The 16674-nt window shown below is 38.2% G+C and overlaps 1 protein-coding gene across 1 annotated transcript in view; it reads left to right on the top strand.

Annotated features, from left to right (window-relative positions):
* f11r.1 (F11 receptor, tandem duplicate 1) overlaps positions 1–16674 on the top strand; it is a 59244-nt gene that overhangs the window by 35067 nt on the left and 7503 nt on the right. The window contains exon 3 of the mRNA XM_067438837.1: positions 16530–16646. Within this exon, the coding sequence (XP_067294938.1) occupies positions 16530–16646 (117 nt within the window). The remainder of the gene's footprint in view (positions 1–16529; positions 16647–16674) is intronic.

Raw genomic sequence — 16674 nt, 5'->3', positions numbered from 1 at the left:
GTATTTTTGTTAAGAAACCTCATGATGTTTCTGAGTGGCTCAGCGAGCCCACGGGGCGTACCACGCCCACTCGGAGAACAAAGACTTTCTCTCTATGTTAAATGGGAGCGTTTAGCCAAATAAGTAACACCTAAATCTATCACATTTTGTAAATTCAGTTAAAATTGCCACTGTGCTGCCAAGCAGATTAGTCTGTAAATAGACTAAATCAAGCAAATAGGCATTTGGAATCTAAAAAGAGATACAACGAATGTGCTTGCAGTCTTGAACCAGTCTTTCATATTCAAATGTATTGGCATGAAAATAAAATCCGAAACCTCACTCAAAACAGAATTCGAGCAGGAATTTGACTGCACTCAGCATGTGCTGCTAGTTCATTGGATGTTAACAGCAACAGAGTCGCTCATTGGCCTTAAGCCTGACTGTTGTCGTGAAATCAATGTACATGCAAGCCAGTTGTGACTGCAGGGCCGAATCAAAATCATTATCTTTAAGACACTTTGACAAATATGTTGTTGCGTTCGATTTAATTTTGATTTACTCTGAAATTATTGATTTTAGTGCATTAGGATGTATTGTTACCGCAAATCTGTCAGGTTAGTAACGGACTGGAGTTCAGTTTTTGGGTGGAGCTTTGAGGCACGCCGACTGAGATTTTAGAGTTCCGCCTAACGCTTGGTATTAGTTCGTATGCATTTTCAAATTTGTAATTGTACTAAACACGTGCGCATTGAACACACGATAGTTGTTTGTGTTAATAAAAACACCTAGGCTATTTAAGTTTATTCTTTAAAACACAAGATTGCTTTACTGTAAGTGTATGAAACACTTAGGATAAAGGTTGTAGATGCTATATGCATTCTAGACCATGTATCTTGAGAAAAACTGAATAAATGTGTTTCTTTGTTGAATTTGTTTGTCTCCCAGGTGGAGCATAGGATTGCCATGTGGCTACAGTGTTATTCAATTGCATTAACCATGAAAATGTTATAACGTATGTTGTGTTAATAACTCAGGTGATCATGTACATCCATGACACCACAAGACTACGCTCAGGTTAGTACACGGACTAAAACACAGTTTTTCGGTGGAGCATAGAAGCACACCAGGCTGATGTTTTAGAGCTCCGACTAGCACATTGGCGTTCAGATACGTAGACTTGGACTGCGGGTTGAAAGACTAAAGACGTCTTCCGTTTAGAACAATAACAAATTGTTAGACCAATCTAAATAGGGCAACCCTAATTCCTGATCGTTGTAATATTGCTCTAAATTACGTAGACGTGGAAAACCACGGCATGATTATAGAAAGTCACCATTAGAGATAGTAAGTTGGTCACTTGAATCTGTGGTGGTGGTCATGGGCCTCTGATTGAAAGCAGTTTGCAGTAATTACGAGAATTCAAACCCAAGGGGACTGAAAAAAAAAAATATCTTGGAATGATCAACGTGTAGCACGGGCGTCCAAGATATCAGTCGTATGGCCTCTACTGACGACCAAGACTGACGAGTTTGTGAATACTCATGTTATCGGAATCTTGGTTTACTGACTATAACTCAATGTAAAAGATTTAACCTCTGTCTACTTGACCAAGACTGATAAGTTTGTGATTATAAGCCCGCATACTGGAAAGTGCGAAGACCCTGTGACTCTAAGAACTTAATGAATGATTTCAATAAAGTAAAGAGTTAAGCAGAATAATCAGACATTTATTCATATTTATAAAGTATTAGAAATAATTAAAACGTTTACATTATTGAGTCAGATAAAATATTGAGGTAATGCATAAAGAAATGTATTCGATTTTAATCTTGTGTTGCATTGGTTCAATTCCCAGTGCCAAAAGGGAGGGGTTGTGCTGTTATCTTTTGCCTTTACAAGAACACAGCTATATGTGTGGCACTGATAATCGCAAACCAATTCACCCTTCACCACAGAAGTACCTCAATTTTTTTACAGGTCACAGAGACCTCAAATAATCAAATGTGTGTGCGACACAGTAAAACAAAATTCAATGCAGACAACACCAAAACAGGTGAATCAATTTCTGCCCACAGATCTGACTGTAAAGAGAGCAACTGGAAATAAAGCCATGGGAACCAACCCATCGGAATTCATGACAATATGAGTGATAAAAGCTCTGATTAATCCAGAAAAATTCTCCAGCAGAACTGGGGTCTCTAATGCTCACAGCAGACTGTGAAGGCTCGACTGTAAGAACAGTTTTAAGGTGTCACACACTGTACTAAAACAACAGCAACAATTCAGACCTGGCCGATGAAACCCTGTTTCATGTGACAGCCAGGATGAAAATTGCAACAGGCATAATAGTGCCATTCAAATAAGTCCACACTTGACTGTGAAGCTGTTAATAATGTCAGAACAACCTGAAATGAGGGAGATGGGTGCTAAAACGCTTGATGGGGTCATTCACACTTCATGACCCCCCAGCGTAGCACTGGAACTAAATTTTGCAACACAGATTGTTATTGATAAGATTCCACCCATCTCCACACAGAACACACACCTCCTTCACTACACCCTCATATCACCTGAAACAGATCAAATCTATCCAGGTTGTACACTACACATAAAAGATGGCATAGAGTCCAAAAGTGTTACTTCACTAAAGATCTATTGTCCATCTTTTCACACCAACAGATCCAAATAGCTTCACACACACAGGACAGTAGAGTTGGTCACATGATGACAATCTAACGAAGACACACACACACAGACACACACACACACTCACTCTCTCACAGTCTCTCTCTCACACACACACACACACACGCACGCAGCCACGCACACACACACACACACACACACACACACACACACACACTCATGCACACACTCACACACTGTGACAAGGAATACACAATCTCCATTATTGTATGACTAAACATATTTAGATCTGCCTTAATTGCATTGGAAGATTCCTGAACACACACAGTGGTTATTATATATATATATATGTATATCTTCATAATTGTGATTGAATATTATTGATGTTATTATTATATGCATATCATCTATTTTAATATATAAACTGCACTGACTTTTTGCTGCATTTCTTTATAATTCAGACCAAGATTACTAAAATTCCGCTGTCACTTTATCCCAGTGATAGTGAAGAATTAGGTGATTAAATATATTTAATCCACCCCACCAATTATGACCTTAAAAAACATTTGAGAGAATGTGTACCAATCGCACTGCTGACGTGAACCCACATTGTTTTTTATTTTTGTTTTCTTGCATTGTATGTTCTTATGCATTTCTCTATGGCTTTAAGTTCATCAGTGTTCAGTCGTTAAGTGGACATTAAGACTCTTTTCAGGTGTCAACTACGGAGAAGCCTTCCACCCATTGAAATCTACCCAGTGAACCACACCATTGGAGGTGTGAGGATTACACAAGGAGAGTCAGATTATTGGGAAAGTGCTACAGAAGCAGAAGCTTCCCCATGAAGAAGTGACACGTTAACTGAACATTCACCAAGGTCCGAGACTGACTCTATGAATATGCTGTGCTGAACTACAGGTAGAACACCTGAACACATTCACCCACCAGCTGAAACTCAAGCTACACAAACCTGGTGAGACGGTGTCCTGCAGGTGAACAAAGAACCTTCCAAAGGGCTCTGCAGCTGCTAAGACAATTTCGTCATCTCAAGGATTGAACCAACGTCTAACCAACGTCTAACAGTGATCCCATAGGACCACCAGAGTTTGACCCATTGGGATCAAGAGGTGGAACTGTAAGACTGAAAAAACTAGTATATGCCGAAATGTCTGAATGAAGAACAAGGACTCTCTGAGAAAATAAAGGAAATTAACATCTGAACTGTCCCTCACACACCACTGGAGACGCAAGTCTCACCTCACTATCAGCTAATCTACATCTTTCCCTATATACCCCGTCTCCCCCAATTCCTTCCCTGTCTCATGCTGAGATCACCTGAAAATACACACAAAATCTCTATATTACAATGTCAATCCACACGATACAGTATTATATGTGTTTGATATCGTTTGAAATGTCTCAGTGCGACTGGTACAAATATCTCAACTCCACAGAAGTTAACCAAAAGATAATCAATGTTTTAAGAGTTTAAAGATATCTTGTCTTAGTTTGGTGGGTGTGGCTTTCAGCCATTTGGCCTTTACATCAATACTCTTGATAGTCTTGATCAATGCAAATTCCCATTGTGCACTCGTGTTTACATTTGAAAGAGTTTGTGCATTTGTTTCTGGGTATTTAAGGAAATGTTGCAAACAGCTCAGGGCTTGACACTTTAAACCGGTCAGCCCGTAATGCTGGATGTCTCAAGATAGCCAGCATTATGTAGTTTTCAGAAGTCAGGTATATATTTCATTCTTTACTTCAGAGTATTTGGTGTTATATATGGATTACCTTTGAATTGACTATGTAATTGGCTTTATACATTTACCTGACTGTTAAATAAATTGTTACATTTTGATTGATTCTGACTTGCTCTGGAATTATTCAGGTTGGGTATAATTTCAACAAAGGGTTAAACGGAATAATTAAATGTGTACTTAAACTATTAAAAATGAATGACCAAATAAACAATTGGCATTCAAACCCAAATTCTAAATTATGATTAAATGGAGTCAGATAACGAGGAATTGGAATAAAATCCCCTTTTCCCCGCTGAAAAGACGAACGCGCAGCGACCTTCACCCGCCGATCTTTAGCCTTCATTGGGACGATTTGGGCGGTCTTACAACAGTGTAGCGACTCAGGCGAATCAAACACACAATCGCCAGTTACATTTAACAAATATGTTTTGAAAGTTGTGCTTACTAACAGACCATCCCCCAACACAACAGAGAAAGATTCTCTGTTACCCTGGAAACCATCTGATAAGAAGTTTTATGGCTCAAAAGAATTTGGCCACAGAAAAGTGCAGGAAGAGTGTCTTATACACAAAGAGTTTAAGACACAGAGCTTTTGCCTCAAATTATAGACAAACCATCTATAAATGAACATGCACCCCAGGACATTATATGTAAACACATAACTGTCTTGTAAAATGTTTATTCTGTATGGTATTTTGCATCTTTTTGTCTTTGTCTTAACAAAGTACTAGTTCAGATAACCTCATATATGTCATGTCTCCTATCAAATTAATGCTCACTTCACGACTTACACTTCCATGTATATCACTTATTCAGAAAATGCAGTGTGTGTTTGTTGCATTAATTATAGTATGAAGACTCAGAGACCCACTGAGTCGAACTTTGAAACAAAGAACCATAAAATCTGCTGAGGAATTTCCCGCCTGGAAATCCCAACAATCTCATTGGTTAAGTCTAACCCTGGAGGGTGGGACTACGGCCAGACCATAAAAGGAGGACCTCGGATGCCCTCCCTCTCTCTTACTTCGCTCTCTTCTTCTGAAAGTCTCTTCCGAAATGCTCTTCTCTTCTCTTCTGAAAACTCCTCTTCAAGAAACTCCTTTTCTGGAAATCTCCGCTCTTCCGAAATCTTCTCTTCTACAATCCGGTCTTCAACAACCCCTTGCTCCTCGTTCCATCAACTTACTAGCCCACGGGCTTCTTCAGGAGGTGGACCCGAAGCGCAGCTAAAGGAAAAACTACGTCACCTCCCGACCTCGGAGAGAACCACCGGATACGCAGAAATATACACACACACAAGCGAGAAGCCAAAACGAAACCAAAAAGAATGCAAGTATTCTTCTTCTTATAAAATTCAAACTGCTGTAAAGAGGGTGTGTATTTTCCCGTTGGGACAAGTTAACTCCGTGAAGGTCGTATTTGATGAACTGAAGGAAAGCTGTTTCTTACCTCTAATGCTTTGTACCATCTCTCTCTCTTGCTCTCTCTTTCTTTTATCTCCCTCTAATTTCAGTCTATTCATTATTCTCTTTTATGTATTCTTTCGTTAATATCTACATGTCTACTTTCTTGATGCATATTTAGTGTGTACTTTCTGTGTGAATCGTAGTGTTATTTTTAGTCTGTGTTTATTAAACCTCCAAAAGACATTTAATGAGTTGGGTCTGTTGTTCTCCCACATACACAAAGTCAATGAAACTTGCGATCTAACGTTACCTAACTGCTTATGCTACTATGTTAGTAAAGTAAACTGTATGACCATTTGAAATATTGAACTTGTCCTGATCAGTAAAGTTAATGTTTCTTATGCGCTCATAAAGCAGTAATCCCTTATTGAGAATTGATTTGAAAAGTCTATAACTAATTTGGTGGACAAACTTGGTAGGATAATTTCAAGCAATTTCATAAAGGGTTACTTGTATTTAATTAAACAATTTTCCCTATCGGAAAATTTTAATACGTAATGAATGACTGGCAAATTATATTCATAAATTCATGAATATTGAATATTAAATCCCTTTTGAGTTAATTATTCCCCGAGACATTAAACTCATCAGTCATTGTCGTTACAACAGTCTATGTGCGCGACACAGATCTTTTCCGAGCTGCAGTAAATAAACTTCAGTCGTTTAAAAAAAAAAAAAAAAAAGAGATTCATGCCTGCCTGTCCAGCTTAGCAGCTCTGCTTCTATAGCTCGTTGCATATCAATCATCTGTATATATTTTATATTTATTTAAACTAAATGCATAGTCATTTATGAACTATAACTGCTTGTGTGATAATTATATATATATAAAATTATATGTTGGAAGACCTAGCCATGACCTATCTTCAATACTCTAACTGAGGAAAGGAGGTTGTTCCCCAAAATCTTGCAATACATGGCCCCGGTCATCCTCTCCGTAATACAGTGCAGTTGCCCTGTCCCATGTACAGAAAAACACCCCCAAATCATGATGCTTCCACCCCCATCCTTCACAGTAGGGATGGTGTTCTTGGGATGGTACTTATCATTCTTCTTTCTCCAAACATGTTTGGTGGAATTATGACCAAAAAGTTCTATTTGGTCTCATCTGACCACATGACTTTCTCCCATGACTCCTCTGGATCATCCAAATGCTCTTTGGTCATGGCCATGTTAGTAGTTTGATTCTTACTGATTGTATGGGGTGTACAGGTGTCTTTATGCAGATAACGACCTCAAACAGGTTCATCTAATTTAGCATAATAAATGGAGTGGAGGTGGACATTTTAAAGGCAGTGTAGCAATAATGCTGCCTTTGAGTTTAATGTCTCTGCGAATAATTAACTCAAAAGGGATTTAATATTCAATATTCATGAATTTATGAATATAATTTGCTAGTCGTTCATTACGTATTAAAATTTTCCGATAGGGAAAAATGTTTAATTAAATACAAGTAACCCTTTACGGAATTGCTTGAAATTATCTTACTAAGTTTGTCCTGCAAATTAGTTATAGACTTTCAAATCAATTCTCAATAAGGGATTACTGCTTTACGAGCGCATAAGAAACATTAACTTTACTGATCAGGACAAAATCAATATTTCAAATGGTCGTACAAGTTACTTTACTAGAATAGTAGCATAAGCAGTTAGGTAACGTTTAGGATCGTAAGTTTCATTGACTTCGTGTATGTGGAAGAATAACAGGTTCAATTCATTAAATGTCTTTTGGAAGTTTAATAAACACAGACTAAAAATAACACTACAATTCCCACAGAAAGTACATACTAAATATGCATAAAGAGAGTAGAAATATAGATAGTAAACGAAAGAATATGGTACATAAACGAAAATAATGAATAGACTAAAAATAGAGAGATAAAGAGGGAGAGAGAGAGAGAGAGAGAGGGAGAGAGAGACAGGGAGAGAGAGACAGGGAGAGAGAGAGAGGCAGCTTCAGTTCGTTACACAGAGACCTCACGGAGTTAACTTGTCCCAACGGGAAAATAACACGACCCTTTTAACAGCAGTTTGGATTTTAGAAATAAGAATACTTGCTTTAGTTTTGGCGTCTTGCGTGTGTGCGTGTGTTCTGAGTTCCAATGTCCTGCGTGTCCGGCGGTTCTTTCCGAGGTCGGTGTGGAGCGGAGGGTCTCTGGAAGTGGGCTGCGTTTTCTCTCTGAAGAAATGCCCTCGGGGGCTGGAAAGTTGGTGGCCGCTCAGGCGTTTAATGCGATGCAAGAGTGAGAGAGTGAGGGTCACATTGGCCTTTGTAGACCAGGTCGAGCGACGCCCATTTCCTAGATGGTCCAATCGATCAGAGAGTTTTCGGCGCGAAACAAAGTTCTTTGTTCAGCTGGGTCCCTCCCTTTTTGTTTTTTCCGATGTAGATATGTTTAATGCATTTTCCTTTCCAACGCTGGTAACTTTGTAATAATGCATGTTCTGTGAATTCTTTTACAAGATTCGGTACGATCGCATTTTTCTGATTACGATGATACCAGGGATCATGAGTCTGAGATCTGGGAATACATAAATACAGGCTTTCCACTGTCTGGTGGTCTATACAGCTTAAGTTACATACATATAATTCTTACGATTGTTTCAGACACATATAAAAACACTTTAAGCAGAAAATCATACATTTGATACGTTTTTGTAGTGACTTTTATTCATACATTCCTTTGGTCCTCGTGGGACTCTATGTGGGTGTGTGTGTCTAGATTGTTCGGAAGGTGTCAGATATCGCGCAGGCAATAAAAGTCACAACGGGGCCTGCTTGATGTCTCCCAAGGGAGATCAAAAAGGCTTTTTCCAGACATTGTGGTGCCTTTACCCGACCATCAATCGTATTAACATGATCTGATAAGCACCTCCGGAGAAGCAAGGGGCATCTGGCTGGTTGCCAGATGTACAGACGGGCATTGTGGCTACATTCCCCCTTTTTGTTCGGCTGATGTCCTGTGGTCATTATCGGACAACCTCCCGTCACAATGGACGGATGGTAGGTGAGTCGGGCAGTCGGGAGCAGGTGTTTGTTACGGCTGGGGAGCCAGCTCGATGAGGTCCGTCTCTGCTCCGGGCGTTGTAATTTCCCTCCGTGGTTTCCATCGGAGACCTCCGGACACGGCCGTTGTGAGCTTGGCTGTGGAGGTTCTCATCTTGTTGAATTTTCTGTACAGGAGGAAAGTGATGCCCAGGGTTAGGGTATTGCCGAAGATCATAGAGACACATAGCGCAGTGTCAGCTGCGGTCCAGGTTTGGACAACAGGAGAGTTATTCAGGATGGGCATTCGGGACAATGCTTGGAGGGCTGTATCAAGGGGAGCAATGTCAATGAGCTGGGGCTCCCCTTTCTCAATCCACAATTCTAACTCGGGAGCGAGGGTGAAGTTGTGGTCCTTGAAGAAGGCGGGGATTTCCAGTTCTGACTGGTATTCTTCGCTTGGGAGGTGGTACAAGGCCAAGTCGTCCAGGTGGAGGATGGCTCCTCGCGGTACCTGGACCCACATGCTCTGATCCAGCAGGTTGATACGGGTCGCAGTGTCGTGTTGGTCGTAGATCAGTGTGGCGGTGCGCACGGGAGTGTTGACGAGCCACCTGTCACCTACGATCTCTGCTTGCGTCTCGGTGACTTGGGTACGAGGCGTTGCGTCGGTGGGGCAGCGGGTATTGCTGAGCATAGCAATACTGGGTCAGACTTCTCGTTTCAGGGACGGCGGTTGGGTTCAGCTTACATTGGCCCCTAACTGTCTTTTTCTGTTAGTGGCCACATGTCTCTTGATTTGGTTCCTGTAAACCCATTTGAGGACTGGTTCTCTTTGTCCCTGGTTTAGCTGAATCTGGTACGCGACGGGAGAGAGTTTGTTCGTAATCTCATGAGGTCCTGTCCAGTGGGGCAGAAATTTCTTTGACAATCGTCGGGGGCCTGTCAAAGGTGGCGGGTTGAAGTTGTAATACCAGACCTTTTTGCCCACCTCCAGTTCTTGGTGTGAGGCTTTTGCGGTCGTAATAGGCTTTCTGACCTTCAGCGCTCTTTTGCAAGTGTTGCTGGGCAAAGGCAAAAGTTGTTTTTAAATGTCTATGGAGCTCATCGAGGTACTGGAATGTGGTGTACGCGGTGACCAGGTTGGAGTCGCCGGGTTGGTACAGCAGGTGTAGTGGCAGAGTCATCTGCCGCCCAGTCATGAGTTCAAAAGGGGATACCCGTGTTGATTCCTGCGGGGTGGCTCTGAGGGCCATTAGCACGAGGGGGAGTTTCATATCCCAGTCTTTCTGGTTAGCAGACACGTACCTTCTCAGCATGGCGACCACTGTTCTGTTTGATCTCTCGACTTGCCCTGATGCGATTGGGTGATAGCTGACGTGCAGTCTAGCCTGTATCCCCAGGCATTTCGAGATCTGTTGCATGATCTCGGCAGTGAAATGGGTGCCTCTGTCTGAGTTGACTTTCAGTGGCAATCCGAACCGTGAGAAAACGTGGTTTAACAGGAGGTATGCCGTGGTCTGGGCGGTGTCGTTGGGTGCTGGTAGACACTCCACCCACTTGGTAAACTGGCACACCACTGTGAGAAAGTACTTGTTGCCTCTTGTGGACCTGGGCAGGGGTCCTACCCAGTCGATTTGTAGGTCTGACCACGGAAACGTGATCCCTCTGCGTTGAAGTGGGGCTCTGTGGTTCGGGTTTGCTGGTTGGAACTGACAGCAAACCAGACACTCTCTGACGTACTCCGCAACATCTTGTTGCATGCCGGGCCAATATGCCACCGGTTTCAGTGTGTCATACGTGGCTCTGGTGCCGTGGTGTCCCGCACATGGTGTGTCGTGGGCGTACATTAGCTACAGCAGACTAACAGGTCTTTGAGAGTCAGAATTCTAGCTGATAGACAGGTGTTCAAATACACATTTGCGGCTGTGTCATACAAATAAATAGTTCAAAAATCATATAGTGGGATTTCTGGATTTTTTTTTTCCGATTATGTCTCTCACAGTGGACATGCACCTATGATGACAATTTCAGACACTCCATGATTTCCATGTGGGAGAACTTGCAAAATAGCATGGTATATAGTTCAAATACTTATTTTCCTCACTGTGTATATATATATATATATATATATATATATATATATATATATATATATATATATATATATATATATATATATATATATATATATATATATATATATAGTAGAGATCAAAATTAGAGAACAACATACAATTTCCTAGATTTCAAGGTCACTGCTTAGACCTTTTTTTAATTATCCTAACAGGGGCAGAAGGGCAGTTTTTTAAGCATATTTCACAAGTTAAATATATTCTGAAGTACAGTATATACTTAAATAAGACAATTAAATAATAACGCTGGTCAAAACACTTTCAGATACCTTCAAACTTTGGGTGTTAATCTGGCACTTGGTGCTAATTTCCGTAATAATCTGGCAAACCCTATTTAACTTGAAGCAAACTTTCCAACTTTCACTGACTTTACAAGATGGCAAGTCACTCTAAGGTTACTGAAACCCTACGACACCAGGTTGTCCAGATGAAGGCCAAAGGCATGACCGTTTCAGCTATTGCAAAAGAAGTTGGTCATTCCAAATCTGTAATTTCTAGAATATTAAAGCTTTACAAACACACTAATTCATTCAAGTACCCAAAAAGGTAGAATACTTTTTGAAAGTTTATATTTTTCACTGAAACATTATCACAAAAGCTGGTGGGATTAAATGAGCCATTTCTTGTAAAAAAAATCTTGATTAGAAATATATTTCAGCGGCACTTTAGGTCAATTTGTACACAAGCGACAAGACTTTTGTCAGGGACTGTATATATATATATATATATATATATATATATATATATATATATATATATATATATATATATATATATATATACCCTAACGAAACAAAAATATATAGTATATTGGAAAATATCATGCAATGCATTAGGCAATATATTCACATATATGGGATTTAATATTTAAATTCTCCAATATATTGCAATATATAAAAGCGGCAATCATTTGTATATTTTGCAATATATTACAGAAATATATAATATATTGTATAATACCATCAATATATTATTCCATGTATTTATAATATAATATATTTCAAGTAATATATTGGTAAATATATTTTCCTTTTATCACAACTTTGATAACACTGATAGCAAGATATTTTCTTTATCCTCTTTCGTATACGGAATCGTATACATAGTTGTGAAAGGAGTTTATATAGTTGATATATAGTTCATTTCATGCTTAAATGCTGCTGTGCATCTCTGAGCTGCCACTGTATAATCTAACCTATATATATATATATATATATATATATATATATATATATATATATATATATATATATATATATAGGTTAGATTATACAGTGGCAGCTCAGAGATGCACAGCAGCATTTAAGCATGAAATGAACTATATAAAATATATATATATATATATATTATATATATATATTGTTAGTTACACACCATGGAAAATAACATTCTCTTTAGGGGCCTGTACCATGAATGTACCTTTAAACGAAGTGTCCTTCGATAAAGAGTAGGGGTGTAACCCCGGCATCCTGGCCAAATTTGCCCACTGGCCTCTGTCCATCATGGCCTCCTAATAATCCCCATATCCTGATTGACTTCATCAATCTGTCTCCTCTCAATCACCTGTTGTGTGGTGGGCGTTCTGGCGCAATATGGCTGCCGTCGCATCATCCAGGTGGATGTTACACACTGGTGGTGGTTGAGGAGATTCCCCCTTCTATATGTAAAGCGCTTTGAGTGCCTAGAATAGCACTATATAAATTTAATTAATTATTTTAATTATTATTATTATTAAAGCTGGATTGGATTGGTTTGTTTTAGTCAATAGAAAATAATCCTTTAACATTCATGGTACAGGCCTCTAAAGAGAATGTTATTTTCCATGGCATGTAACGAACAATAAGCTGTGGGAGAAGTTCCTCCTGATAGACTGCATGAAATGGGGCTCATTGTTCTTTCAGTGAGCTGATGTTTTGACACAGACAACAGACACAATGGACACAGAGTGGCATTAAAGAAATGACATTCTCCCTTTGCCATATGAGCCTATCCTTTTCAAATAGTATAAAAAAGAGCCAGAAGATGTTGAGAGAAGAGTGCACAATATTGTCAAAGATATGTTTTTTAATTTTAAATAATTTCTACAATATCTGTATTGGCCTCCACAATTACTTTTTGTTAAAAAGCTTGTTGTTAAAATTTGTTTGTATGTTTATTTGTAAAAGATGTTGACAAAATTTCTAAAATTAATGTTCACAATGTATACTCAAATATTTGAAAGCCAACAGGTAGTCTCTGTTTTTGCAAGACTAGAAAAGAAAAGCGTGTGAAGAGACATGCCTGCTAGTCTATCTCTGACCACCTCTGCAGGAAATGATAAAACATATTCACAGACATAGGTTATGTGGTTTGAAGTGTGCAGCTGGTGTCATGCACCACATTTTTAGCTTGGTTATGGTGTTAATAATGCTAGAAGTAAAAAGAAAAGGTAAGGAATATATATATATATATATATATATATATATATATATATATATATATATATATATATATATATATATATATATATATATATATGTATATATATATATATGTATACATATATATATTGATCATTTGAAATAATCATGATCTAATTTTTCACTCTGTCCTAACACATTTTGTGCGTTCTAGTTCCAAACACTGATGCATGCATCCTGCATTGCCATAAAACGCCATATGGCTCACATCACGACACACATGAAACTTTTTTAAATGCATATATTAATTAGTTGTTTTAACAATGTATGTTAGATTTTGAATATTAAACAATTTTATAATACCTAATATTAAATAGCCTAATGTATATCCAAAGTTCCCAAACTTTGTTGTTATTTGACAAGATCTGTAAGTTATGGTTCTCATTCCTGACATGTTCCTGAAGATCTTATTGTGTGAGTTACTTAGAATTCACAAGTTATGTAAATATAAATCACAATAAGGATGGGTTTATTCTGAGAAGTATTAAAAACAAAAACAAAATAACAAATATAAAAGCAAATACAGTTACAATTCAAAAAATAATTAACAAAAGATATAAACAGTAGACAGAGAGGTAAAAAGGAACAAAAAAAGGAACCAACACACACACACACACACACACACACACACACACACACACACACACACACCGCGCAAACAGTGAGCCAGGGGTGACAAAATGTAAAATACTATATTAGGTTCAAGAGAGCGAGAAGAAAAAAAAGAAAAGAAAAAAACGATGATGCCCTTTTTTTCTTTTCTTAAAAAAAAAAAGGCATGCTTAACTACTTTGTGCACTGTGTATAGAGAACTTTAAAGCTTTGACATTGCTGGAAGAAGAGATAGTATCTAAATATCATTTCAGATCTTTACAAAAAAATATATAAAAAAGAGGTTTAATAGACAAAAATGTGCACTTGTGTATAAAAAAAACTTGGCTAGAAAAATAAATAGATTTATAAATACTTCTTTAAGACTTTTGTCAGAGTTATAAAACCCAAATAGGACATCGTTAAACTCCAAAGAATTTTTTAAGTCCCGGTAGTTTGTCTTCCTTGAACCTCCGTTTACTTTCATTACGTCATGCAGTGGGACTGTGGGAGTGCCATCTAACAGTGTCTCGTATCTAACCAATCACAGCACGGCACAGGTAATACGGTATCACTCGGAAGGGCGTTTAGTTTCAACCTTTCAGTTTATCTTTACTTGGTTTTGTGAGGGCCTAGCAAATACACAACTCTCTAAAAGTTCTAGTAACAATATTAAACCAGTATTCTTTTTTTTCGAAAAGTGGAATATATTGGAAGACTTTTATCGTTTCAGAGTGGACATGTTGACCTTCGTCTTTGTGTGCCTCTCTATCTCAGTCACAGGTAGGCATCCATGTTTTCAGTGTTTGAATCATGTTTACATTACATTTTGTATTACGTCGTGTCATTGACTATTGTGAATTATTCAGTGCGAACTTTGAATATTTGAATGAGCCGCATTTTTGCTAAAATACTCATAATTGAGTTTTGTCAATGTTGTCTCTTTATTACATTAAACATTAATTAGGCTACTATTTGCGTATAGTAAAGTTTAGCGTTTAACGTAGCCTATATTTTATTTAGTACAGGTCTGCAAAAACGGAAAACATCACTGTACCTGTCACTCAAATGTGACCATATTTAACCAGGTTAAGAATCGTTATTTTGAATCGGCTTTTGTCAATTAAAAACCGTTCGAAATATGTTTGGATAAACCAACTCTTAGGCCTACGTAGCAAAACTAGGCGTTTTCATGATATACCTAACTATCGTAACGTAGGTTTTGAATAAAACCAGCAGATTAAATGTAAAAGCAACGTTGTTTAAATGTGAAAGAATGCATTTTACGGCTCGGCGGTGTTCACCTGGAGAACCTGTTTTTCTACCTTCCCCATCCCCCATCCGAAACCCGAGTTCGACAACCAGGAATATGCATATGTGACAGCGGAAAAGTATTCCAGGAAGCGCGACCAAATAAAAACAATTACGCCAACAGTATAGAGTAATGTATAGCCAACGCAATAGATAATAAAGTAAAAGTATGTTGATTTTTGTTAATTGTATTAGTACTCTATTGGTGTTAGTGACACTGGCAGTTTGTTGATCTGCGCGCACACACAACATCCTGTTGAGCAGATGGGGGAACTCATGAATTCAGAGTATTTGAGTATCGTCTTTGTTTATCATCACCCTCAAGTTCACATGGGAAAACCCGGTTAGAACGGCAAATAGTCCGGAAAATGTATAAAATAATTATGAATGAAAGAGTGATGTTTGTAGCAAACATATCAGCATGTGTTTTGTAATAGACCTGTCATTTTTTTTTAAATCTCCTTTTGGACTTGGTGGGCAAAATCCTTTGCTGTTATGTTTGTCAATACATTGGGTAATTTTAAAGGGTACATTTTCAAAACACAAATGTCTTTATTCAACCTTCACCTCTTTGAGAAGATTCTAAAACACATTTGAACACTATCTGAAACATTTACAGTTGTGCAAACTAGGGTGTTCAATAAGTATAAAACGCATTAGAGGATTACACAGGATGTTTGTAAACTATATGGAAAAATCATGTTTGTTTTTAATACCATAATAGATTTTCCATAAGAGTTTTCTTCATTTGCATTGCTGAGCCTGCCCAAATGAACAGAGTTCCATATGTTTGAGTCTTCGTATCCTGATGTTGCTATGTAATAAAATATAAATAAATACGTTTCTGGCTTATATGAAGATGTCAGAACCTCATTCAACTCTAGATAGAACTGTTAATGCAATTTATAATGTGTTTAATTCATGTGATTTTTTAGATTTTCTTGTAACTCATGTAATTAAGAATTGAATCAATCTCTTTCTCTCTGCAGGCATATTATCTGTCGACTTCACGGTTACTGTTCCTAATCCCTCAATAAAAGTGAAAGAGAATGAGGGTAAGTTTCATTTATAATGGTTTCTGAGTGTCATGAGCAGTCAGATGTTGAAGCATAGTAATTTGTGTGGTGTTTGTTACAAATGTAGTAATGTATTGGAGAGAGTCTGTTATTATTCAAATTACTACCTGTTTTTCAGGAGTTGACTTGAAATGTACCTACACCGCTGACTTTGGAGGAACACCCAGAGTGGAATGGAAGTTCAAGGATCTCAAGGGCTCTCAGTCGTTAATTTACTTTGATAACAAGCCAACTGGTATGGATGAAACTTCTACCATTGTGTT

Source organism: Pseudorasbora parva, chromosome 3, assembly GCF_024679245.1.
Source record: "Pseudorasbora parva isolate DD20220531a chromosome 3, ASM2467924v1, whole genome shotgun sequence".
Taxonomy (NCBI): Eukaryota; Metazoa; Chordata; class Actinopteri; order Cypriniformes; family Gobionidae; genus Pseudorasbora; species Pseudorasbora parva.
Note: the sequence above shows the minus strand (reverse complement) of the source record. Positions and strands in the feature narration are given on the sequence as shown.